The 25,483-nt window shown below is 45.3% G+C and overlaps 1 protein-coding gene across 1 annotated transcript; it reads right to left on the minus strand.

The window, feature by feature from the left end:
- Positions 1 to 2,802: 2,802 nt before the first annotated feature.
- Positions 2,803 to 25,219, minus strand: GDF9 (growth differentiation factor 9). Its single transcript, XM_069954678.1, has 2 exons — positions 25,058 to 25,219; positions 2,803 to 5,031 (listed from the first exon to the last, which is right to left on the minus strand). The coding sequence occupies exons 1-2, from the start codon at positions 25,188 to 25,190 to the stop codon at positions 4,106 to 4,108; spliced, it is 1,059 nt and encodes a 352-aa protein (XP_069810779.1). The 5' UTR covers positions 25,191 to 25,219; the 3' UTR covers positions 2,803 to 4,105.
- Between the last annotated feature and the right edge of the window lie 264 nt (positions 25,220 to 25,483).

A 25,483-nucleotide genomic window follows, 5' to 3' on the forward strand; every position in this document is an offset into this window, starting at 1 on the left:
TTTGCTCAGTGTGAACTGGCCCCTTTTAGACTGGAGTGTATTGGGCTTCTCTCTTCACCTCCATACTATCATTTTTAGATGTTCACACAAGCATTAAAAGGGGTACTCCCCTTAAGAGTTAACCCTATTCAAACCTCATCCGTAATCCAAGCTTGTTTGCAACATGTAAAGAATTGGGCCGTCTGTCTGCAGCACATTCGGACTTACACCCTGAGGCTGGGTTCACACTTCATATATTTCAGTCAGTATTGTGGTCCTCATATTGCAACCAAAACCAGGAGTGGATTGAAAACACAAAGGATCTGTTCGCACAATGTTGAAATTGAGCGGATGGCCGCCATAACAGTAAATAACTGCCATTATTTCAATATAACAGCCGTTGTTTTGGTTGCAATATGAGGACCACAATGCTGACTGAAATATACGTAGTGTGAACCCAGCCTAAAGCTGCAGAAAATCTACACCTCTGGTCCACTTTGTCTCCACTCCTCTGTGTTCCCCCTCCCTTCTGAGACCAAAGTCACATGATCTGTCTCTTCTGTTGCCAGGCAAGCTTTAATACCTCATCTGTAACCCACCCACCACTGACATTACACCAATCAATGAGCACCTGGCCAAGGCGCAGGGAAACAGACCAGAGCCAGCCTGCTTAGCAGTATAAAGGAAAGGAAACTTTCATCTCGCTCTTTCTAATCTATGTAGATAAATATTTTGTTTACAGTGTAAAGCAGAAGCAGATTAAACCAGCGATGGCCAGATACTTGGTAGCTGGCTGTGACAGAAATAAGCTTTTCAGGCAGCATGTGAAAGTCCAAAGAAAGAGTCCTGTTTCTAATTTTTCGGTACAGTCAATAGACACCCATGGGGGACCTCTCACCTAGTTAAAGGAGTACACCGGCGAAAGAAAAAAAAAAAAAAAAAAGAAACTTATCAACTGATGTCGAAAAGGTATATAGATTTGCAATTTACTTCTATTTAAAAAAAAAAAACACACATTTTCCAGTACTCATCAGATCAGCTGCCATATGTCCTACAGGAAGTGATGTATTCTTTCCAGTCTGACTGTGCTCTCTGCTGCCACCTCCGCCTGTGTCCGGAACTGTCCAGAGTAGTAGCGTAGAAAACCTCTCCTGCTCTGGACAGTTCCTGACACGGACAGAGGTGGCAGCAGAGCGCACTGTGTCAGACTTAAAAGAATACACCACTTCCTGCAAGACATCCCATCAGCTGATAAAAATCTCAAGTCCTTCAGTAGACGTAAATTACAAATGTATATACTGTAACTGTCTAGCATCAGTTTTGAAAGAAAAATATTTCAGCCAGAATACCCTTTTAACAAGGAGCAACAGTAGAATCCACACACCTCAACAACCTAAGCGAGTTTTTAATCACCATGCATGTCCAAGTTAACCTTCAAATAGCCAGTTCTTAACATATTTCCCTTGCCAGATTAACATGCTACACCCCTTATTCACCACACTTGCTTTCCCTTGAGAGGGCATCCACATTATAATAATTTTCCCCTATCTGTGCTCTACCTTACATTGATAATCCTGCAGAGCAAATGCCATCTAGTTATTTGGGGATTTAAGTCCTTATTTTGAGCCATCCAAGTTAGGGGTGCAAGGCATAGTCTACCCACCAAATAGCATCTAATGTCCATTGTATGGTGATTTATTTCTTTTCCTCACAATAGAATTTCTCTCCACTGATGAGGTTTCTACTGAGATACATCACAAGCCATTCTTCCCCATCAACCACCTGTGCCATTACTTCATCCAATTCTACATCTGTGTCAGCAACGTTTTTGTGTCGGTCAAAAAAAAAAAAAAAAAAAAAAAAAAAGGGACGTTTTGATCTTTTTTATAATGGAAGTCAATGGAAAAACGGATCAAAACGGACGCACACAAATGCATCCGTTTTTGCAATCAGTTTTTCATCCATTGTTTTTCAAAAACGGATGAAAAAAACGGATTGCAAAAACAGTGTGAACCCAGCCTAAACAAGCTTTCCTAAAATCAGGTTCTGTCAGTAATGGCTGCTGACATAAGGTTGAGTTAAAGGGGTTATCCAAAGAGCAGAAAAGGTCCTACCTGTTCTGCTTTCCACCACTCCACTTCTTCCCTCTGGCAGTCTCAAAAGGTATATTTAGATATGAGAGGGAGGCAGGTGCATGATGCAGGTAATGTTCAATAACTGCCCAATGTGACAGAGACATCGGGCAGCTATTGGACATAGTGTGTGGGTGTAGTTTAACATATATGCAATGCAAGCCACATGCACCTGCCCACCTCTCCTCTCAGATGATACAGGCTGGACCTTTTCTGCTCTCTGGATAACCTTTTAACATAGTGAAGATTTTTTCTGAGTTTTATGGGCATAAAACCAACATTCTATGCCTCAAAATACATGTGCGTTATAAGTGATCATACAACTTTCATTGCCTAAGTGGACTACAAGAGTCATTTATTTTCCTTTTCTACAACTTTCATTGCCTAAGTGGACTACAAGAGTCATTTATTTTCCTTTATCTGAAAATCAAAGACAAACACCTGTTTGTGTATGTGCACACTACAGAATTCCAGCGGAACACACGCCGCAGATTCTTCAGCTCGCCCCCGCCTGCATATCTGCTGATCCCATAAGAGATGTGCACGTCCACCAGCGTCCATGAGCTATCTGCGGAATCCACAGCAGATGTTCCGCCAGGATTCAGTAGTGTGCACATACCCTTACTATGGATTTCTTTCCATTTCTATCATCTGACATTGAAAGTAAACTCAAATAATGACATGAGACAGATTCTGCATTCTCCCCTTTAATTTTGTGTATAAGTGATAGCTAACATTTTGTTATACGGTTGATCAGAAATATTCACTGTGTCTTTGGTGCCTTCTTGTTAGGTTATAGCAGTTTCAATATGAAGCATGTGTGTAGCATTATAAAAGGCACTAACTGCTCAAAGCAAACATGAAACTGTAGCCATGTGCTCAAACAATGCTTATATTTCTACCAAAAAAACTGTTTTAAAAGACAGTGTTACTTAAAGCGCTGCGCAACATTGGAAAGAAACCCCCGATAAGCTAGAAAGTGCTAGTATATACCCACCTACCCATTAATTTGGAGGCACCTCCAGCCAAAGCTGATGGGGCACCAATAAACTGTAATGGTCTCAGAATTTTAGACATTAAAAGAGCATCTCATAGGAGAGCTCCAGTCTTAAGGATTTCATGTTAACAATAGCTCTGCTCAACAAATGAGGGCTCTCACTGGATAAGTTCAGTGAAAATGTGCAAGAGTAAATTTACGGGAAAATATTTACATATGGTCCTATTCAACTTATAGGACAGCCCCAAAAGTTTTTCTAAAATTTCCTAATTTATATATCCATTTTTTTGCTTTGAAACAGACATCAAAATGCTACCACTTTGCATGTAAAGACTTGGCCTCATTAGTTTAGCAAAAGTGCAATAAGACATGGCGCAATTTATAATGCACATAAGGCGGCATTATTACTGTGTTGTATAAAGAAGGTTGTCTTAAAAATTCAGACAACTTTTTTCCCCAGATACCATTGCGGAAGGAAGGCAGTTGTCCCCTGGACAACCATTTGACCCGCTCTTTAAAAAATATTTAAAAAGTGACATCAGGAACCTTAAAACCTCCTTCTTGGCATCTGGGGACCTTTAGGTATTAAAATCTACAACACTGCAGCATTAAAATATCTTTTAAAGTGAGAAACTCAACTTGAGCCTCCTCACTACACATGCATGCTTGTCTCCATTTCACTGCAAAGCAGTGCACGGGGCCCACTTGGCAGAAAGGGGAGCAGGTTTTGTGGTTTAAAGAGCATTTCTCAACAATAGAACAATGGAGAAATAATCACAACCAGAAGGGGTGGGAAAAGGGGATTCTAGTGCTCTCTTACGTGGAAAAATTGGGACAATTATTGCACTACATTTATCATGCCCATTTCTCTTTATATATTGCCTTGTGCCACTACAGTATATGTAATACTCAACATAAGGAAAGATCTGTGCTTCTGGGTTACTATTTTTCCCAGTGGCATAGGTGCATACAATATTTGAGGGGATCTAAAGGAAAGTTAACGGCATGTACATCTGGTTGCAATCATATCTTCATACTCTTTATACGCAATAGAATTATCAGGTTCAATTGTAAGGACACTCATAGGTCGATATTCAGATGGGACACAAGAGGGTCGAGGAATTGACGAGTCCACTTTTTCATAGATTATATTTTGAACTATGGTGTGCACTGGAGAGCCGTACTTATGGCCCACCAACCTAGGGCAATCTCCTTTACAGTAATCGGGACTGTAACGATGTGGTGCCAGGATCCATTTGTCCCAGTTCAGCTGACTGAAACTAAGCCGAAACTTGTGAAGTTCACACTCATTTTGATGGTACACAAATTCCTTGAAAAGCTTGCTGAAATTGTATGCCATCGATTCTACAGTTGGTCCATTCATCTCAACATCTTGGCCCCTACGCTGGCGAGACACTTTAGTTGTTGGTGTGTTATCCTGCAGATCATTAAGATGTGAAAGAATGTTTTCTCTAGACCAGTTAAGAGGCTCCACATGCATTTTTCTTCGGTGATAGGCCTTGTCACTTGTGTCATTTAAATACAGAAGAAGACACGGAGGAGACCTTGTCATTTGTAAAGCTCCCACAATCTCAAAAATGTGGTGATGTTTGTTCCAAAGGCATGTCAGGTTAACAGACAGATGAATAATTTGCCTGCTTGAAACAAATGGTTGAAGGAAAGTGGTTACATCAATCTCAACCCATCTCTGCCTCTTCCGGGGCTGGAATTCAAACGTATTCAGGACTCTAGGACAGATTGGGTTAGCAAGTTTCCCATTGGCAATTTCTATGGCACAAATGCAGGTTATGTTTGAGGAGGAATATTGCTTGTTAACAGAGTAAAGCAAGACAGATCGAAGGTTTTGCTCCAAAATGGATACACTGTCAACATTAAAAGTCATGTCCTGAGGTTTCAGAAGTCCTAAATTGGAGAAATACAAAAGATGATTATTAGAATGTTTAGTAAAATACAATTATATACACACACAACTTTATGAAGATTTATCACGCACTAGTCTTACAGTTTTCCATCTTAAAGTGACTCTGTACCCACAATCTGTGCTCAGCCCCCTCTTCCTAAACCACTTGTACCTTTGAATAGTTGCTTTTAATCCAAAATCTGTCCTTGGATCTGTTCAGCAGGTGATGCAGTTATTGTCCTAAAAAAAATTAACTTTTAAACTTACAGTCCTGTGTCTAGAATACCAATGTCATAGGATTGCAACACCCCTCAGTCTCTCCTCCATGCCCTCTTCATCAGTAGGAATGCCCCTAGAACAAGTTCTCCCATTCATAACCTGTGTGAACACTGCACACGTGCTGGATCATTAAGGCACCTGTTCAGACAGGCAATGAAAAGGAAAAATCCTGCCCAGGTCATTCCTAATAAGAAGGGCAGGAAGGAGGGACGGTGGGGCGTCACAATCCTAGGGCATGGGTACTCTAGGCCACACCAATTTGACACAGGGCTGCAAGTTTAAATGTTGTTTAGGACAATAACTCATCAACTGCCGGACGGACCCCAGGACAGATCTTTGATTAAAAGCAGCTATCCGGAGGTACAAGCAGTTTGGGGAGGCAGATGGTGGGTACAGAGTCAGTTTAAACTTGTCTCCTATCCGCAGGATATCCATGCCACCCCACCCCAGGGATCTCTAGATAACAGCGCGGTGCACATCCGTACAGTTCCCCCGCTCCCAGCAGCATATTAGAGATGCTGCTGTGCAGGGAAAAGACTCCAGTACAGGCCTTCCACGTCTTTACGGAACGCGTGAAAACAGCCACAGAGAATGAATTGAGCAGCGGGTCATGCAACAGCCCGCAGTTCCATTCAAAGCAAAGGAGTTGAAGCGCCAATCTAGAGATCCTCAGGGGGCACAGAGGCCACACACCCCACAATCTCATACTTGTCCCCTATCTACAGGATAGGGGCCAAGTTAGGTTAAATCAGAAAACCCCTTTAAGTAAACTGCTGCCACTTAATGCCAGCCACTAATTAATTTGCCAATGTGCAGTGGCTGGCCATATACTGCACATAAAAATCTATACTAGCCAAAGTACATTTAAAATATACTGCTTGCAAAAAATATGTTATGGCCGTTACTAACAATAGGAGTGTTGGGTAAAAGAACTAGAGCTTTAAAAAATTGTAATGTCATCAGCAGCCTGGTCTCTTTGCATATACAGCATGTAACCCCGAAGGCCAGTAATTGGCTGCAGCATCATGTACACATCGTCTTAGGGGGAAAAATTGATATGTCAAAAAAACTCTCAGTCCGGATAATACTCCAATCAAGAGAACAAACTAAAGAGACATGCTGCACCCAGGGCCATATTTCCAGTTAGTGCTGCCCTAGCCACTTAGACTGAATACACCACACTTCAGCAATTCCACAAGTTTTTGAACTTTTTCATGCAGATTTGTCACAAATATGCAGCAAAAAGCACATGTGCTATGTGCAGATTTAGTTGCAGATTCTATATCTCTAAAGTGCTGCCCTAGGCGCAGGACCACGAATGCCTAATGGTAAATACTGCTCTGGCTGTGCCATGCTCCTCTCTCCTAGCTGTGTCTGTGAGTGAGATGGCCCCATAAAAAACACCTAAGCTCAGCCCTCTCCTAACTCATCCACCACTCAGACCCCAAACAAGTAAAACTTTTGACACGAATCACAGACATATCAAAATATATTCTTTGTGACAGTGTCCATCATTCAGTGTTGAAAAAAATATAAAATTATTGTCATTTTCATGTCTAAGAGTGCCTTCACACACTGGCACGCTTATCCAGTGCCAGTTCATCCCTATGAGAATACATACTCGCAGTGGGATGTCAGTTAGTATGCAAGTTACCCCCCAAATACATCACCTGCTCCCCACTTCGGCTTGCTTTGGGGGTTCTCGGAGTCTGTTTGTCCCGCTTAGCTAATCAGTGTGGAGCCCCGCGGCAGCCACTGATTGGATGAGCAGGACGTCCAGCCGAGAACCCCCGAAGCAAGCCGGAGCAGGGAGAAGGTGATGCTCCAGCCGGTGGGGGGGGGGGGGTGGGTCACCTTACATACTCTTACATTGACATCCCGCTGTGAGTACAGTATGTATTCTCATAGGGATAAACTGGGATCCGCTGCGGATCCAGTGTGTGTAAAGGCACCCTAAAAATACAAATTAGTCTGCAGTTAAAAGTGAGAGTACTAAGGCTGCTCTCAGCAGTTGATAAGTACTGGAAGACTGCAGATTTTTTTAATAGAAGTAAATTACAAATTTCAGATTGAAGAATTTTTTTTTGCTGGAGTCCTCTTTAATACTGTTTTTACTTTTAAACTAGACAACCCCTTTCATACAGTCGAGGCTGTTTCTCCAGGGATCAACTAATCTGGTGATCACTGATTTCCAATGACAACCTGGGAAATGTAGTGTTACATGTCCCCCATACTGCTTGTCTGTACTCTTGAGGATTTTCAGGTAGGGATCCCCTCCTTCTCTACTCATTTAAGCAGCTTTATTCATTATACTTTATTTGGCAGCTCTTTCCACATAATTACATCAGATGTCAGCTGTCTCCTTCATGTTATCAAATCCGCTGTATGTAACCGTATACCAGTGGATTCTAAACTGAGTGACCGGAAATGCTGGGAATTTGATTGTATCAAAATGTCTGTGAACCACAAGTGTCCCTCCAAGAAGTTGTGAGGTATGGAGAAAGGGCTGGCTGCAAAGCATTATGGGGAAGCTTAAAAGGACAAGTGCCATGAAAAACTTTTTCCCAGTAATTGAAGCACATTACAAAGTTATACAACTCTAATGTGCTTCAATCACCTATCTGCCCCCCTTCCCTGTCTTTTCCCCCCTCCACCCCCCAGCAAGAAGTGTAAGAAACTCACACAGACCTAATTACTGTCGTCACCAAGCTCTTCTCTCAGCTCCTTCTTGTGAGGATGAGTCATCAGCAGGAGGGCTGCTCTAGCACCTGTTACACCAGCCCCCCCCCCCTCCCCTGCCTTGTCAGGTGACTCGGCTTGCTCAGCTCCGATCGGCTGAACAACTGCAAAGCCATCCGAGTCTATGTCACTTGCTTATCTTCCCTAGTGACATGACTCCTTCACTCACTCGGCAGCAGGAGAGAGTATGAGGGGAGGCGGGAGGCTGCCCATGTGCTGAGAGTCAGTCAGAGAAGAGAAGCAAGTGACATGACTCAGATGGCTTGCAGTTCTTCAGCCAATCGGAGCTGAGCAAGCTGAGTCACCTGACAAGGCAGGGGAGGGGGAGGCTGGTGTAACAGGAGCTAGAGCAGCCCTCCTGCTGATGACTCATCATCACTAGAAGAAGCCGAGAGAAGAGCTTGGTGACAACAGTAATTAGGTATCTGAGTTTAGTGCACTTCCTGCTGGGGGGTGGAGGGGGGAAAAGACAGGGAAGGGGGGCAGATAGGTGATTGAAGCAGAGTTATATAACTTTGTAATGTGCTTCAATTACTGAGAAAAAGTTTTTCATAGCACTTTAATGTCATGTGTTTTCTGTGATGATCAGCAGCAGCTTTACCAATCTGCCAGAAATTGATTTGCCCATAGCAACCAATCACAGCTCACCTTTCATTTCTTAACAAGCTCTTATAAAATGAAAGCAGAGTTTTGATTGGTTGCTATAGGCAAGTTAGACTGTATAATCAATGTTCAGCTTTTATTTTACCAGAGTAATATGAAAAATGAAAGCTGAACTTTGATTTGTTGCTATGAGCCACATCAAACCATAAGCTGTTTATAAAGCAGTCAATGGGTTAATGCTTAAGATGTGTTTACCTGCAGTAACCATGGCAACCGTGCACTGTAATGACAAGCGCTTATGTTATAAAGGTGGTTCTATAAAGCAATGCACCGCGCCCTGATCAGTGCCATCTTGGATGCGCCAGAGGACCTTGAGCTTGACCATTTTACTGCCCCCTACCCTTGATGTAATTTGGAGGTTCTAGCAGGGGAAAAGGGGGGGGGGGGTCTGCTTTAGACTACTCCTTCATCAAGTCTCCAACTTCTTGAGAAGTGGACCTGGATCTGTGAGGGAGAAGAGATACGCCTAGCCATCAATAAGGTGACAGATTTTCGCAGCCAGATTTCGCTCACATCCAATTTATAGTGTGGTATTACCCTCTAAGCCTAGGGGAGGGGCAACTCTCCAGCCATGGCTCCCTCGAGGTTTCTCCCACAGGGGTTTTTTCCTCACCTGAGTGCTGGAGAGTGACTCTTTGTGAGTTAGGGGCCTGCCATTTTCAGTGTCATGTAATTATAAATAAAATTGGGACCCTTTTGACACCCGATTACAATGTGTTGTGTCTTTATTTTGCATTCTTTGGTTTAACTAATTATGCTTGGGGGTCGGGGATTTATCACATATTGCAGAGTCATAAAGCTGGACATCTGCCTGCTACACAGATCTATGGAGCAGGGGATAGAAGAACTCCTGCATGGATGTGTATATCCCTGGATTAAAGTGAAAACATTTAAAAGGTTTATTCTTACATCTGCAAGTTCTTCTTATAGGTGACAGGGTCACACCAATCATAGCATATTATAGCAACATGGACACCACCATAAATATACATCATATATACACAACCTAGTGGCTCTTGTGTGTGTGGGCAGCATCAGGGGCAAGGCAAAGTATTGCTCCCCACACACATACATCCAAGTGTGGCCTAGGTAGCTCCCCATGCCCCCCAAATCCACAGGATAGGTAATATCAAGCTGATTGGTAGAGCTCCCAGTGGCCACGTGAATGTGGGGATGTTCTCATGTACTATATGGCTGGACTGGTGTTTTTCAGAAATAGGTCATATGGCATTTTTCTGGGGGGGGGGGGGGGGGTAAAAATGCTGCGACCAGATTTTAGCTGATAGTCAATGTGAAAAAGCAAAACGCAATACCCATAGGACTTTTTTTGGGAAATCGTAGCAGGCTGTGTGTTTTGTGTTTTGTCACAGACTTCTATAGGGGGCAATATTGTCATGTCCATATGGAAATTAGTCTGTGGCCTAGGTAGCTTCCTCCCCCTAAATCCACACGATAGGGTATATCAAGCTGATTGGTGGGGGTCCCAGTGGTCACAAGAATGTGTCCCCCCTCAAAAACAGTGCTCCATTAACCACTTAACGACATCGGGCGTAAATTTACGCCCTCGCGCCCTGGTACTTAACGCATCAGGGCGTAAATTTACGCCCGATATTTCCCCGATCGCTGTGTGTTCGCACACAGCGATCGGGGAAGATGGCCTGCTATAAATCATAGCAGGCCATCTTAGCTTCTTGGCACGGGGGGTGGTTAACACCCCCCGTGCTTACGATCGCCGCTATTGGCTGATCAATTCAGATCAGCCAATAGCGGCGATCGGAACCTTTCCGGGTCATCGGTGACCCCATGACCCGGAAAAAATGGCGGTCGGTGCTGTCAGAGGACGGCACCGACCGCCATTACTGTAAAAAGTAATGGTGGTCATGGTGCCACCGGGCCGATCAACGGGAACGTTCACGGCGATTGGGCCGGTGGCACGGCGATCACAGTCCACAAAAATAGTAAATACCTGCTCTGGACCCCTCAGCTAGGTAGCTGAGGGGTCCAGAGCAGGTATTTGTATATTACTCACCTGTCCCGGGGTCCTGATCGGCGTCTTCCGGGTTCGCGGCGTCCTCCGTCTTTCCGTCGGGTCTTCGGCTATTTCCGGCGGTCCCCATCGGCTTTTTTCGGCTTTAGCCTAGTCTTTTTCCGGATTTTGCGCTCTGCTGCCCTCTAGCAGCTGATATGTGTAATACACTTAGCAGCTACAGGGATGTTCAGAATGTAGAAAAAGGGGTGTTTTTTTCCAAATTATTTTTTTTCTATTTTCCGCACCCTATCGCCGCTGAGTGTTGATCAGCAGCGCACTTTCGTACGATGCTAATCAACACTCAGCGGCGATAGGGGGCAGAAAATAGAAAAAAAAATCAGCAACTCCTCCTTTTTGGCGTAGGTTTTTTTTTTCTATATTCTACTGCCACGGTCTGCTGATTAGTGGCGCACATAAGTGCGGCATTTATCAGCAACTCCTTTGTTGGCGTAGGTTTTTTTTTTATACTTACTGTAAAAAAACACGTAAAAAACACTACATTACACCACACTGAATAAAGTTTGACACTACACCACTACATACCCCATATAAAGATGGCCCCCAGGGTGTTTTCGGCGTCGGACGCATACGTTATTATTGCCTCCGACACTGAAACAGCCTGTGAGGATGAATGGGGGGATCCTTCTTTCCTCCACTCATCCTCATCATCCAGTGATGTGTCTGGGGGTAGCGTAGCGTACGCTGCCCCCCAGACACGTCTTTTCCGCCAGTACCATCCCAATTAGAGATGACTGTATGAAATTCTACAAACTCTGAGAGTACCTCAGGGTACACTTACAGATTTAGGGTACGTGCACACTGCGGAATGGCGAAGGATAACCCTTCGTGCATTCTGCAGCTGGCACCCGCCGGCGGACTAATGTGGGCGCGTGTCTACACCTGTGTCAGACTCCAATCTATGCATGGGCGGATTCCATCGTCCATCCAAAGAATGAAAACGTTGGACGGAGAGCGGAATCCGCCCTTGCATAGAATGGAGTCTATGACACGGATGGAGACGTGCGCCTGCATCACTCCGCCGGTGGGTGCCAGCTGTGGAATGCACGAAGGGTTATCTGTCGCGATTCCTCAGTGTGCACGTACCCTTAGAGTGTATGAAGGAAGGGACACCCGAATCCAGCCCCAGATGCCCCCTCCCCCCATCCTCGAAACAAGTGGGAAGATCGTCCGGGAACTGATCTTCCCACTGCTGGATAAAGGTTACCACCTGTACGGGGATAACTTTTATACCAGCACCCCCTCTTCTGGTCCCTCGCTGCCCGAGCTACTGTAGCTTGCGGCACGATCCGAAAATATCAGAAGTAGTAATAGCGCCCTAATATTTAGCAGCCATAGAGCGGACCCAGCGCTTCTGGATATGAAGGACCCCGTATCGCACCAGGGCAACATTCTCCAGGTGACGTCCCCCACACTGGAGAACGGGAGGCCCCAGAAGAAGTGCAGAGTGTGGCGTAAAAGGGGGATCAGGAAGGACGCCATTTTCCAGTGTGACGCCTGTCCTGATCACCCCGGCCTCTAAATACTGGATCGCTTCAAGGCGTACCACACGTCATTGGAGTTCTACATTTTCTAAATTCTGTCCCTTATTCCTATTTCAGGGGTCACATTGATCCAGGGATTATTCTGAACGCCATTATGGAGTCGGGAAGGAATTTTTTCCCTGTGATGAGGCTACTGTCTGCCTCACGAGGGTTTTTTTGTCTTCCTCTCGATCAACACAGGTTGAATTTGATGGACACCTGTCATTTTCAACCTTATAAACTAATAATTGGCCTAATACCCCCAAATAAGTTAGAATTGTCCCTTTTCCCCAGCTAAATAGGTATGGCCGCCATACCTATTAGAGACTTGCCATGATGCAATTACAAAGCCTCTGTGCTGCCAGGACAGAAGAAACCCCCCACATGTGACCCCATTCTGGAAACTACACCCTATAAGGAATCTAACAAGGGGGGCAGCGGGGATATGGCCCCCTGGTGACGGCCACATTTGGGACGTGAAAATGAAAAAAATGGTATTTTATTATTTTTCCGGCACATGTTCTATGTAAGTGCCCGTCACCAGTGGGGTCCATATGCTCACTGCCCCCCTTGTTAGATTCCTTATGGGGTGTAGTTTCCAGAATGGGTTCACTTGTCGGGGGGTTTCTACTGTCCTGGCAGCACAGGAGCTTTGTAATTGCGACATGGCCTCCATCCTCCATTCCAGCCTCTAAATGGCGCTCTGTCCCTTTGGTGGCTTTCCCTGTGCCCATATGGCACATTATGCCCACATGTGGGGTATTTTCGTACTCAGGGGAAACTACCCTACACGTTTTGTGTTCATTTTCTTTTTTAACCCCTTGTGGAAATGGAAAAATGGAAAGTGTAATTTTTGTAAAATTTTTTACTTTATATCATTAATCTTGTCATGATTTTTTCATTTTCACAAGGGGCTAAGAGATTAAAAAAAAAAAAAAAAAAACTAAATGTGTAGCGCAAATACCCCATATGTGGACATAAAGCGCCATGCGGGTAAGCCTCCGAAGGGAAGGAGCGCCATTTGGTTTTTGAAGGCTGGATTTCGAGGGGCCATGTTGCATTCAAAAGGCCCCTGTGTTGCCAAGACAGTTGAAACCCCCTACAAGTGACCCCATTATGGAAACTACACCCCTCAAGGAATGTAACAAGGGGTGTAGTGAGCATATGTACCCCACTGGTGACGGGCACAAATGTGGAACAATGTGGCGTGAAAATGAAATATTAAATTTTTTACACTATAATGTTGGTTTAGCCTTGAATTTATCATTTTCACAAGGGGTTAAAAGAGGGAAAAAAAACAAAATGTGTAGAGCAATTCCCCCTGAGTCCGTAAATACCCCACATGTGGACATAAAGCGCCATGTGGGCGCAGGGCAAGCCTCCGGAGGGAAGGAGCGCCATTTGGATTTTGGAGGTTGGATTTGGCTAGAATGGATGATGAACGCCATGTCGCATTTACAGAGCCCTCATGCTGCCAAAACACTGGAAACCCCCCACAAGTGACCCCATTCTGGAAACTACACCCCTCAAGGAATCTAACAAGGGGTGCAGTGAGGATATTGACCCAATGATGATGGGCACATTTGTGCCATGAAAGTGAAAAAATTAAAATATTCCCTTTCACGTCACATTGTTCCACATTTGTGCCCATCACCAGTGGGGTCCATATGCTCAATGAACTCCTTGTTAGATTCCTTGAGGGGTGTAGTTTCCAGAATGGGGTCACTCGTGGGGGGTTTCCAGTGTCTTGGCAGCACGAGGGCTCTGTAAATGGGACATGGCCCTTGAAATCCTTTCCAGTGAAATTCAGCTTCCAAAAGCCAATTGGCACTTCTTCCCTTTGGAGGCTCGTCCTGCGCCCCCTTGGCACTTTATCGCCACATGTGGGGTATTTCCGTACTCGGGAGAAACTGCGCTACACATTTTGTTTCTTTTTTTTCCTCTTATCCCTTTAAGAAAATGAAAAATTGAAGGCTAGAACAACATTTTAGTGTAAAAAATAAATTTCTTTTTTCACACCATATTGTTCGGAAAATCTGTGAAGCACCTGTGGGGTCCAGATGCTCACCGCACCCCTTGTTACATTCCTTGAGGGGTGTAGTTTTCTAAATGGTGTCCCTTTAGGGGTGTTTTTTAGGTTTTGGCACCCCAGAGCCTCTGCCAACCTGAAGTGGTACGGTCAAAAATGACCAAATATAACGGAGGCGTTGAAATTCACTAGGCACTCCTTTATATCTGAGGCTTGTGGTTGCGTCAAATAGCGCAATAGGGCTATTGCGCTATTTCTATAAACTGCAGAAATGGGGCAATAATTATTGGGGTGCATTTCTCTGGTAATAGGTTTATAATTATGAAAAGTATTGGATTACAATAAAATCTCTGCACAGAAAATTAAAATGGGGGGTGCAGTTTCTGAAATGGGGTGCTTTGTGGGGCTTTCTAACATACAGGCCCCTCAAATACACTTTAAACCTGAACTGGTCCCTAAAAATATCTGATGTTTAAATTTTACTGAAAATTTGGGAATTTGCTGCTAATGTTTTAAGCTTCCTATTGTCTAAAAAAATGAAAGATCATTTAATAAATGCCGCCAACATAAAGTAGGTATGTTGCTAATGCTATTTAATATATAATTTATGTGGTATAACCACTTTCTGTATAAGCAAAAAAGTTTCAAAGTTGGAAAAATGCATTTTTTCACGTTATTTGGGGTTTTTTCATAAAGATTCGTTATGAGTATCGACTCCAATTTACCAGAAATGTTAAGTACAATATGTCACGAGAAAACAATCTCAGAATCAGCCGGATAGGTAAAAGCATCCCGAAGTTATTAATGAATAAAGTGACACTGGTCATATTCATAAAATTTGTCTGTCATTAAGGCCATTTCAGGCTCTGTCCTTAAGGGGTTAATTCTCTATAGGTCTTGTGATCCCTTTTCCTGTGAATAACGTTCAGAGTGCGGCAGGGCCGTGACAAGGAGTTTTGGTGCCCTAGGCAGTCAAGGCAAATGGCGCCCCCTCCCCCATCAGAATCGGTGCTCCCCACACAGTATAACGTACTGAATGTGCCCCCACACTGTATTAAGATACGGTAGTTCTCTTATAACCTTCCTACCACCATACAATGATTACATATTACATGAATACTGCTCTGAACAAAACAGGAAGAGATCACTACAACCCTATAACAGAGTGCAGTTACAGCCATTCTCTTCAGTGCCTGCAGTCACAAGAGGCCGCTCTCCCCATCACATAACAGTGCACTCACACACCCCTGACCTTGCAGAACATCGCATAACAGTGCACTAACACACCCCCTGCAGAACATTGCACCCACGCACCCCTGACCTGCCGATCACCACTCACGCACCCCTGACCTGCAGAACATCACCCCCACGCACCCCTGACCTGCAGAACATCGCACCCAGGCACCCCTGACCTGCAGAACATCACACCCACGCACCCCTGACCTGCAGAACAGAGCCCTCAGTGTGGCTTACCTCCTGCTGAACCCGGGAAACCAGCTGCCCCATAGAAAGCCTAGCAGAGGAAGGTAGCTCCTTCCATACTGGTCACATGGCCATGACATCAAAGGTCCTTTACACCTCCCTCCGGACACTCCATTCTAGTTTCTACCATGACCCTTGCTGTGGGTGAGGGGATTTCTACACTGCCCGGGAGTGGGAGAGAGTGGAAGGACATGAGTGTGCTGGTGGTATGTGAGCAGGGAGGGGGAGAGAGTGGGAGGACATGAGGGTGCTGGTGGTATGTGAGCAGGGAGGGGGAGAGAGTGGGAGGACATGAGGGTGCTGGTGGTTTGTGAGCAGGGAGGGGAGAGAGTGGGAGGACATGAGGGTGGTGGTGGTATGTGAGCAGGGAGGGGGAGAGAGTGGGAGGACATGAGGGTGCTGGTGGTATGTGAGCAGGGAGGGGAGAGAGTGGGAGGACATGAGGGTGGTGGTGGTATGTGAGCAGGGAGGGGGAGAGTGGGAGGACATGAGGGTGCTGGTGGTATGGGAGCAGGGAGGGGAGAGAGTGGGAGGACATGAGGGTGGTGGTATGTGAGCAGGGAGGGGGAGAGAGTGGGAGGACATGAGGGTGCTGGTGGTTTGTGAGCAGGGAGGGGAGAGAGTGGGAGGACATGAGGGTGGTGGTATGTGAGCAGGGAGGGGGAGAGAGTGGGAGGACATGAGGGTGGTGGTGGTATGTGAGCGGGGAGGGGCAGCGCTCCGAGGCCACCGGAGTACAGGAGCCTGTAGTAATTTTTTTTTCTTTTGAAATTGCGCCCCCTGTAACTCACCCCTAGATGGCGCCCTTAGCCATCGCTTACCCTGGTCTACCCTTTGATAAATCTATCATATGGCATTTTTGGCGGTCAAAAACGCTGCGACCAGATGTTAGCTGATAGTCCATGGAGAAATCAAATCAATACCCATAGGACATTTTTCTGCTATGGTGTTTTCTTTTTGTGAAGTCGCTGGATGTGTTTGGTGTTTTGCTACAGACTTCTATAGGGGGGAATATTGTCATGTCTATATGGAAATTTGTGTTTTTCCCCCAATTCAGCAGAAAACCTGGAATCATGATACAGAAACAAAAAAAACAAAAAAAAGTAGTAAGTGTCAGAAAGTTATAAATATTTGTATTTTACTTCTATTTAACCTCTTAAGGACCCATGACGTACCGGCACGTCATGGATCACTGTCACTTAAGGACCCATGACGTACCGGTACGCGGGTCCTTTAAGAGGGCGCCGCGGACCGGCCGCATGCGATCGGGAGAGATGGCCTGCAGAAATACACTGCAGGCCATCTCTCCCTGTCGGCACGGGGGGTTGTTAACCCCCCCCATGCCGACGATCGCCGCTATTGGCTTATCAGTTCAGATCAGCCAATAGCGGCGATCGGAACATTTCCGGGTCATCGGTATCCCGATGACCCGGAAAAAATGGCGGACGGTGCTGTCCGAGGACGGCACCGACCGCCATTACTGTAAAAAGTAATGGTGGCCAGGTGCCACCGGCCCGATCGCCGTGAACGGCCGGCCGCTATCGGCCGGCCGTTCACGGCGATCAAAGTCCCCAAAAGTTATAAATACCTGCTCCGGACCCCTCAGCTAGGTAGCTGAGTGGTCCAGAGCAGGTATTCGTACATTACTCACCTGTCCCGGGCTCCTGATCGGCGTCTTCCGGGTTCGCGGCGTCCTCGTGTTGTCGTTCGGGTCTTCAGCTTCTTCCGTGACGTCACGTTCGGCTATTTTCGGCTCCAGCGTCGGGTTTTCGGGATTTTCCGCTCTGCTGCCCTCTAACGGCTGATATGTGTAATACACTTAGCAGCTACAGGGATGTTCAGTATGTAATAAAAGTTTTTTTTTTTTTTTTTTTCAAATTTATTTTTTTCTATTTTTCGCACCCTATCGCCGCTGAGTGTTGATCAGCATCGCACGAAAGTGCGCTGCTAATCAGCAACTCCTCCTTTTTGGCGTAGGGTGTTTTTTTTCTATATCCTACTGCCACGGTCTGCTGATAAGTGCCGCACATAAGTGCGGCATTTATCAGCAACACCATTTTTGCCGTAGTTTTTTTTTTTTTATACTTACTGTAAAAAAACACGTAAAGAACACTACATTACACTACATTGAATAAAGTTTGACACTACACCACTACATACCCCATATAATAGTCCCCATATAAAAGTGTCCCCCAGGGTGTTTTCGGCATCAGAGGGATACGTTATTATTGCCTCCGACACCGAAACAGCCAGTGAGGATGAATGGGGGGATCCTTCTTTCCTCCATTCATCCTCATCATCCTCATCATCCAGTGACGTGTCTGGGGGTAGCGTAGCGTACGCTGCCCCCCAGACACGTCTTTTCCTCCAGTACCGTCCCAATAAGAGATGACGGTATGGCGTGAAATTCTACAAACTCTGTGAGCGTACCTCAGGGTACACTTACAGATCCAGGGTACGTGCACACTGCGGAATGGCGAAGGATAACCCTTTGTGCTTTCCGCAGCTGGCACCCGCCGGCGGACTGATGCGGGCGCATGTCTCTACCCGTGTCATAGACTCCATTCTATGCACGGGCGGATTCCGTCGTCCATCCAAAGAATGAATACGTTGGACAGAGAGCGGAATCCGCCCGTACATAGAATGAAGTCTATGACACGGACGGAGAGGCGCGCCTGCATCAGTCCGCCGGTGGGTGCCAACTGCGGAATGCACAAAGGGTTATCCTTCGCCATTCCGCAGTGTGCACGTACCCTTAGAGAGTATATGAAGGAAGGGACACCCGAATCCAGCCCCAGATGCCCCCTCCCCCCCCATCCTCGGAGTTAGTGGGGAGATCGTTCGGGAACTGATCTTCCCACTGCTGGATAAAGGTCACCACCCGTACGGGGATAACTTTTATACCAGCACCCCCTCTTCTGGTCCCTCGCTGCCCTGTAGCTTGCGGCACGATCCAAACATATCAGAAGTAGTAATAGCGCCCTAATATTTAGCAGCCATGGAGCGGACCCAGCGCTTCTGGATATGAAGGACCCCGTATCGCACCAGGACAACATTTTCCAGGTGATGTCCCCCACACTGGAGAACGGGAGACCCCAGAAGAAGTGCAGAGTGTGGCGTAACAGGGGGATCAGGAAGGACACCATTTTCCAGTGTGACACCTGTCCTGATCCCCCCGTCCTCTGCATACTGGATCGCTTCAAGGCGCACCACACATCACTGGGGTTCTACATTATCTAAATTCTGTCCCTTATTCCTATTTCAGGGGTCACGTTGATCCAGGGATTATTCTGATCGCCATTATGAAGTCGGGAAGGAATTTTTCCCCTGTGATGAGGCTACTGTCATCTGCCTCACGAGGGTTTTTTGCCTTCCTCTGGATCAACACAGGTTGAGTTTGATGGACACCTGTCATTTCCAACCTTATAAACTAAAAATTGGCCTAATACCCCCAAATAAATTAGAATTGTCCCTTTTCCCCAGCTAAGTAGGTATGGCCGCCATTCCCATTAGAGGATGCCATGATGCAATTATAAACCCTCTGTGCTGCCAGGGCAGTAGAAACCCCCCACAAGTGACCCCATTCTGGAAACTACACCCCATAAGGAATCTAACAAGGGGGCAGCAGGAATATGGCCCCCTGGTGACGGCCACATTTGGGACGTGAAAATGAAAAAAATTGTATTTTTTATTTTCACGGCACATGTTCTACACATGTGCCCGTCACCAGTGGGGTCCATATGCTCACTGCACCCCTTGTTAGATTCCTTATGGGGTGTAATTTCCAGAATGGGGTCACTTGTCAGGGGTTTCTACTGTCCTGGCAGCACAGGAGCTTTGTAATTGCGACATGGCCTCCATCCTCCATTCCAGCCTCTAAATGGCGCTCTGTCCCTTTGGTGGCTTGCCCTGTGCCCATAAGGCACATTATGTCCACATGTGGGGTATTTTCGTACTCAGGGGAAATTACCCTACACGTTTTGCGTTTATTTTCTTTTTTAACCCCTTGTGGAAATGGAAAAAAAATCAAGGCTAGACCAACATTTAGTGTAATTTTTTTAAAATTTTTACTCTAAATCATTAATCTTGTCATGATTTTTTCATTTTCACAAGGGGCTAAAAGGTAAAAAAAACACTAAATGTGTAGAGCAATTTCTCCTGAGTACAGAAATACCCCACATGTGGACATAAAGCGCCATGCGGGTGCAGGGTAAGCCTCCAAAGGGAAGGAGCGCCATTTGGTTTTTTGAGGCTGGATTTGGCTGGATTGGATTTCGAGGGGCCATGTTGCATTTAAAAGGCCCCTGTGTTGCCAAGACAGTTGAAACCCCCCACAATTGACCCCATTATGGAAACTACACCCCTCAAGGAATGTAACAAGGGGTGTAGTGAGCATATGGACCCCACTGGTGACGGGCACAAATGTGGAACAATGTGGCGTGAAAATGAAATATTAAATTTTTTACACTATAATGTTGGTTTAGCCTTGAATTTATCATTTTCACAAGGGGTTAAAAGAGAAAAAAAAAAAAAAATGTGTAGAGCAATTTCCCCTGAGTCCGTAAATACCCCACATGTGGACATAAAGCGCCATGTGGGCGCAGGGCAAGCCTCCGAAGGGAAGGAGCGCCATTTGGATTTTGGAGGTTGGATTTGGCTAGAATGGATTATGAACGCCATGTCGCATTTACAGAGCCCTCGTGCTGCCAAGACAGTGGAAACCCCCCACAAGTGACCCCATTATGGAAACTGCACCCCTCAGGGAATCTAACAAGGGGTGCAGTGAGGATATGGACCCCTTGATGACGGGCACATTTGTGCCGTAAAAGTGAAAAAATGAAATTTTTCATTTTCACGTCACATTGTTCCACATTTGTGCCCGTCACCAGTGGGGTCCATATGCTCACTGCACCCCTTGTTAGATTCCTTGAGGGGTGTAGTTTCCAGAATGGGGTCACTTGTGGGGGGTTTCCAGTGTTTTGGCAGCACGAGGGCTCTGTAAATGCGATGTGGCCCTTGAAATCCATTCCAGTTAAATCCAGCTTCCAAACGATCCTTCCCTTTGGAGGCTCGTCCTGCGCCCGCTTGGCACTTTATGTCCACATGTGGGGTATTTCCGTACTCGGGAGAAACTGCGCTACACATTTTGTGTCTTTTTTTTCCTTTTATCCCTTTGTGAAAATGAAAAATTGAAGGCTAGAACAACGTTTTAGTGTAAAAAATACTTTTGTCTTTTTTCACACCACATTGTTCGGAAAATCTGTGAAGCACCTGTGTGGTCCAGATGCTCACCGCACCCCTTGTTACATTCCTTGAGGGGTGTAATTTTCTAAATGGTGTCCCTTTAGGGGTGTTTTTTAGGTTTTGGCACCCCAGAGCCTCTGCAAACCTGAAGTGGTACAGTCAGAAATGACCAAATATAACGGAGCCATTGAAATGCACTAGGCGCTCCCTTATATCTGAGGCTTGTGGTTGCGTCAAATAGCGCAATACGGCCACATATGGGGTATTTCTATAAACTGCAGAAACGGGGCAATAATTATTGGGGTGCATTTCTCTGGTAATAGGTTCATAATTATGAAAAATATTGGATTACAATAAAATCTCTGCACAGAAAATTTAAATTTTCAAATTTCTTACACACTTAGCTTTTATTTCTGTGACTCCCCTAAAGGGTTAAAACACTTTCTGGATATGCTTTTGCAGAGTTTGGGGGGTGCAGTTTCTGAAATGGGGTGCTTTGTGGGGCTTTCTAACATACAGGCCCCTCAAATACACTTTAAACCTGAACAGGTCCCTAAAAATATCTGATTTTGAAATTTTACTGAAAATTTGGAAATTTGCTGCTAATGTTTTACGCTTTCTGTTGTTTAAAAAAAATGAAAGATAGTTTAATAAATGCTGCCAACATAAAGTAGACATGTTGCTAATGCTATTTAATATATAATTTATGTGGTATAACCACTTTCTGTATACGCAAAAAAGTTTTAAAGTTGGAAAAATGCATTTTTTCACAATTTTTCACGCTATTTTGTTTTTTTTCATTAAGATTTGTTATAAGTATCGACTCCAATTTACTAGAAATGGGAAGTACAATATGTCACGAGAAAACAATCTCAGAATCAGCCGGATAGGTAAAAGCATCCCGAAGTTATTAATGAATAAAGTGACACTGGTCATATTCATAAAATTTACTCCGGTCCTTAAGGCCATTTCAGGCCCGGTCCTTAAGGGGTTAAAAGTCTACAGTCTTTTGGTACTTATCAGCTGCTGTATGCCCTGCAAGAAGTGGTGTATTCTCTCTAGTCTGACACAGTGCTCTCTGCTGCCACCTCTGTCCATGACAAGAACTGTCCTAAGCAGAAGATGTTTTCTATGGGAATTTGCTACTGCTCTGGACAGTTCCTATCATGGACAGAGGTGGCAGAAGAAAGCACTGTTAGCCTGGAAAGAATACACCACTTCCTGCAGGACATACATCAGCTGATAAGTACTGGAAGACTTTTAAATAGAAGCCATATTAAGGTCTCGTTTCAGGCTGTATCCATCTTCTCTATGTGCTGCTGCTGGCAATCGAGACACAGGAGCAGGGGAGGGAGAAGGGCTGCAGCCTGCAGTGTGGTCTTGGAGCAGCAGATCTGACAGCATGTGAGCTGTACCTGGTGATTTCCTGTACCAGAGGTAAGTGTGTGAACACGAAGTATGTATGCGAGTGTTTGCATTGTGCTCGTGTGTATTATCTATGCATATATGTAATGTGCATTTTTTTATATATGCACATGATGTGTGTACTTATCGTGTGTGTGTGTGTACTACGTATGCATATAGGTAATGTGCATTTCTTTATATCTGTGTATGATGTGTATATATTGTGCATATTTTTATGTAATATATATATACACACACATTATATTCACTCCGATTCCAAGTGTCAATTAAGCAGGGGGAAACCTGACTCTTTATACCAGAAAATAAAAGCATTTTCTATGCTTTGGAAGCACAGAAATATATTTAAGGTACCATGTGTCTTCTAACAGCATCTAACAGTGTCAGTAGTTTGGAACAGGAGTTACAGCCGACAGAATCCCTAAGGGTAGCTTCACACGTTCTGACTCGCAGCGTTAACGCTGCACGTCGGCTAGGTCCTGGCAGATCACTTTCACTACATACACGCAGCGGTCTGAACGACCGCTGCGTGTATGTACTTCTGCCGGCCGCTTAACCCCTTCAGCTCCCGCTCCGCTGTATACATTACCTGTCCTCGCTGCACGGGGTCCCGGCGTACTGCTCTCCCGCCCGACCAATCAGTGGCTGCGGCAGGGCAACACACTGATTGGCCGGGCGGGAGAGCAGTACGCCGGGACCCCGTGCAGCGAGGACAGGTAATGTATACAGAGCGGGAGCCGGGCGGCAACACAAGGGGTTAAGCAGCTGGCAGAATTACATACATGCAGCGGTCGTTCAGACCGCTGTGTGTATGTAGTGAAAGTGATCTGCCAGGACCTAGCCAACTCACAGAATTATTAACACTGCGAGTCGGTACGTGTGAAGCTACCCTATAGGAGAAGTCTTGTAAAACAAATGAAAGGCAGGCGGGTGCAAGAAGATAATAAAGTATACTTAGCAGTAGGGATGAGCGAACCGAACCGTAACGAACCAGAATCGTTACCAACTTTACAAAAAGTTTGGTTTGTCACCAAACTTTGAGAAAGTTTGTAACGAATCTGGTTAAAATAACAACAAATAAAATCACAGAAGAGACCAGGATACAAGGGATTATTACTCCTATAATCCCTTGTATCCTGGTTTTCTGTGAATATCAAGATGTGTGACATCACCCCAGTAATTGTCCTTTTACACGGGGCCATTATCATTCGTTTTTGCACGATAACGGTCGAATTCAAACGATAATCGTACGTGTAAACGCTGCAAATGATCAAACGACGAGTGAGAAATCGTTCATTTTGATCTTTCAACATGTTCTTAAATCATCGTTGATCGTTCGCAAAAAATTCACAGATCGTTCAGTGTAAACATTCTTTCAACGATTTCCCCTATGTGTGGGATAGGCTTAAACTCTTGGGATTTTTGGTATCCAGTGCTGATATCTGGTCCTTTAATTATGGGCAAGGGCAATACATGTCTGTTACTGCCCATTGGGTCAACATTCCCCCAGAAGACCATCAGAAAGTTAGCTCATTCTTGCCACTGTCACCTCCCTGTTGCTTTAGGGGGCCAGTTCTGCCTCCACCAGCTTGCAACTAGAGATTAGCGAACTTGCCGGATTTCTGGTTCGTAAAAACCAAAAATCTCGGTGTCTGATTCCCGCTGTCTGCTCGTTCCGTGCAGCGGGTGGATACAGCGTAAGGAACGCCTAGAAAACTGGAATACAGCCAATGCTGAGAGATCAGTGTAGTTGTATTAGAAGTCCCCCTAACCCTCCCCTAATAAAAGCCTGAATCACCCCCCTTTTCCCCATGTTATAAATATAAATAAACATGTTTGGTTTTGCCGCAGGCGTAATCACACCAACTATTAATTTATCACATTCCTGTTCTCGCATGGTAAAGGGTGCAATCGCAAAGACCTGCCAGAGGGCCGAACCACCCTTAGTGGGAGGAAACCCCAGCCCCTCTATGATAGGATTCCATCGATTCTAATGGAGTCACGACATGGAGGGGCTGGGGTTTCTTCCCACTGGGGGTGGGTCGGCCCGCCTCCAGTGCTTCAGCCTGGGCCTGGTGGTACAGTCACTTTAGGGTGCGTTCACACGTACAGGATCCGCAGCAGATGTGATGGCGCAGATTTGAATCTGCCACAGATCCACAGCAGATTTGATGGCCCAGAATTGATTTGCTTTGAATCTGCAGCTTCAAATCTGCGCCATCAAATCTGCTGCAGATCCTGTACGTATGAACGCACCCTTAAGCTTTCAGGGTGCTGTCACACTTTGCAAAGAGAAAAAAAAAAAAAAAAAAAAAAAAAAAGGCAAAAAAAATTGGTAAATTGTCATGTGACTTTTTTTTAATGTTGGACACAGCTTTAAATCTGCTCCAGCTCATGTGACCCCTTTTTGGGTTTTAAACATTGCACTTATACGTTCTGCTGCAGATCCGCAGCATTTCTGCAGAAGAACCCACAAAACATCCTCATTGAAGTCAATGGACAAAATTTGCAGTATGTAAATTTTGAAGGAATGTGCAGATTTGGAAGGAATGTTATACTAATGGAGGGCATGGTTATTTATCTTCCTTATACTGACTGACCTTTTGTTTCCAGCCTTGAGCCTGGTTCACACTCGGTCTTTGGAGTGAACAGCCTGACCGTGTTATACTCAGCATTCTTGTGCACTCTGGGTACACCCTCCTTGGTGGCTGACATCTTGTACAGTTTTTTCATGTACTTGATGGCTACAGATTGAGGAGCTGGTTTTCCTTCTCTCCAGCCTGGGCGCTCTGACAGTTCCTTAAACAAAGGAGGGAGCAGCTTAAAAGCTTGGCTGTCATACGCCAGACCTGAATCACCTGCAGAGATGGAGACCAGCCAGGTGGAATAGTACAACATGGCCACAAACAGTGTCACTGCCATTCCTTGGAGGAGATAAAGTTTTCTATCCAAATCCCTCCATGTCAATTAGCAGACTGCTCCAGGGCCCTTCCCCTGCTGCTTACTCCCTTAAATGAGCTTCAGCT

This window comes from Dendropsophus ebraccatus, chromosome 1 (genome assembly GCF_027789765.1).
Source record: "Dendropsophus ebraccatus isolate aDenEbr1 chromosome 1, aDenEbr1.pat, whole genome shotgun sequence".
Lineage (NCBI taxonomy): Eukaryota > Metazoa > Chordata > Amphibia > Anura > Hylidae > Dendropsophus > Dendropsophus ebraccatus.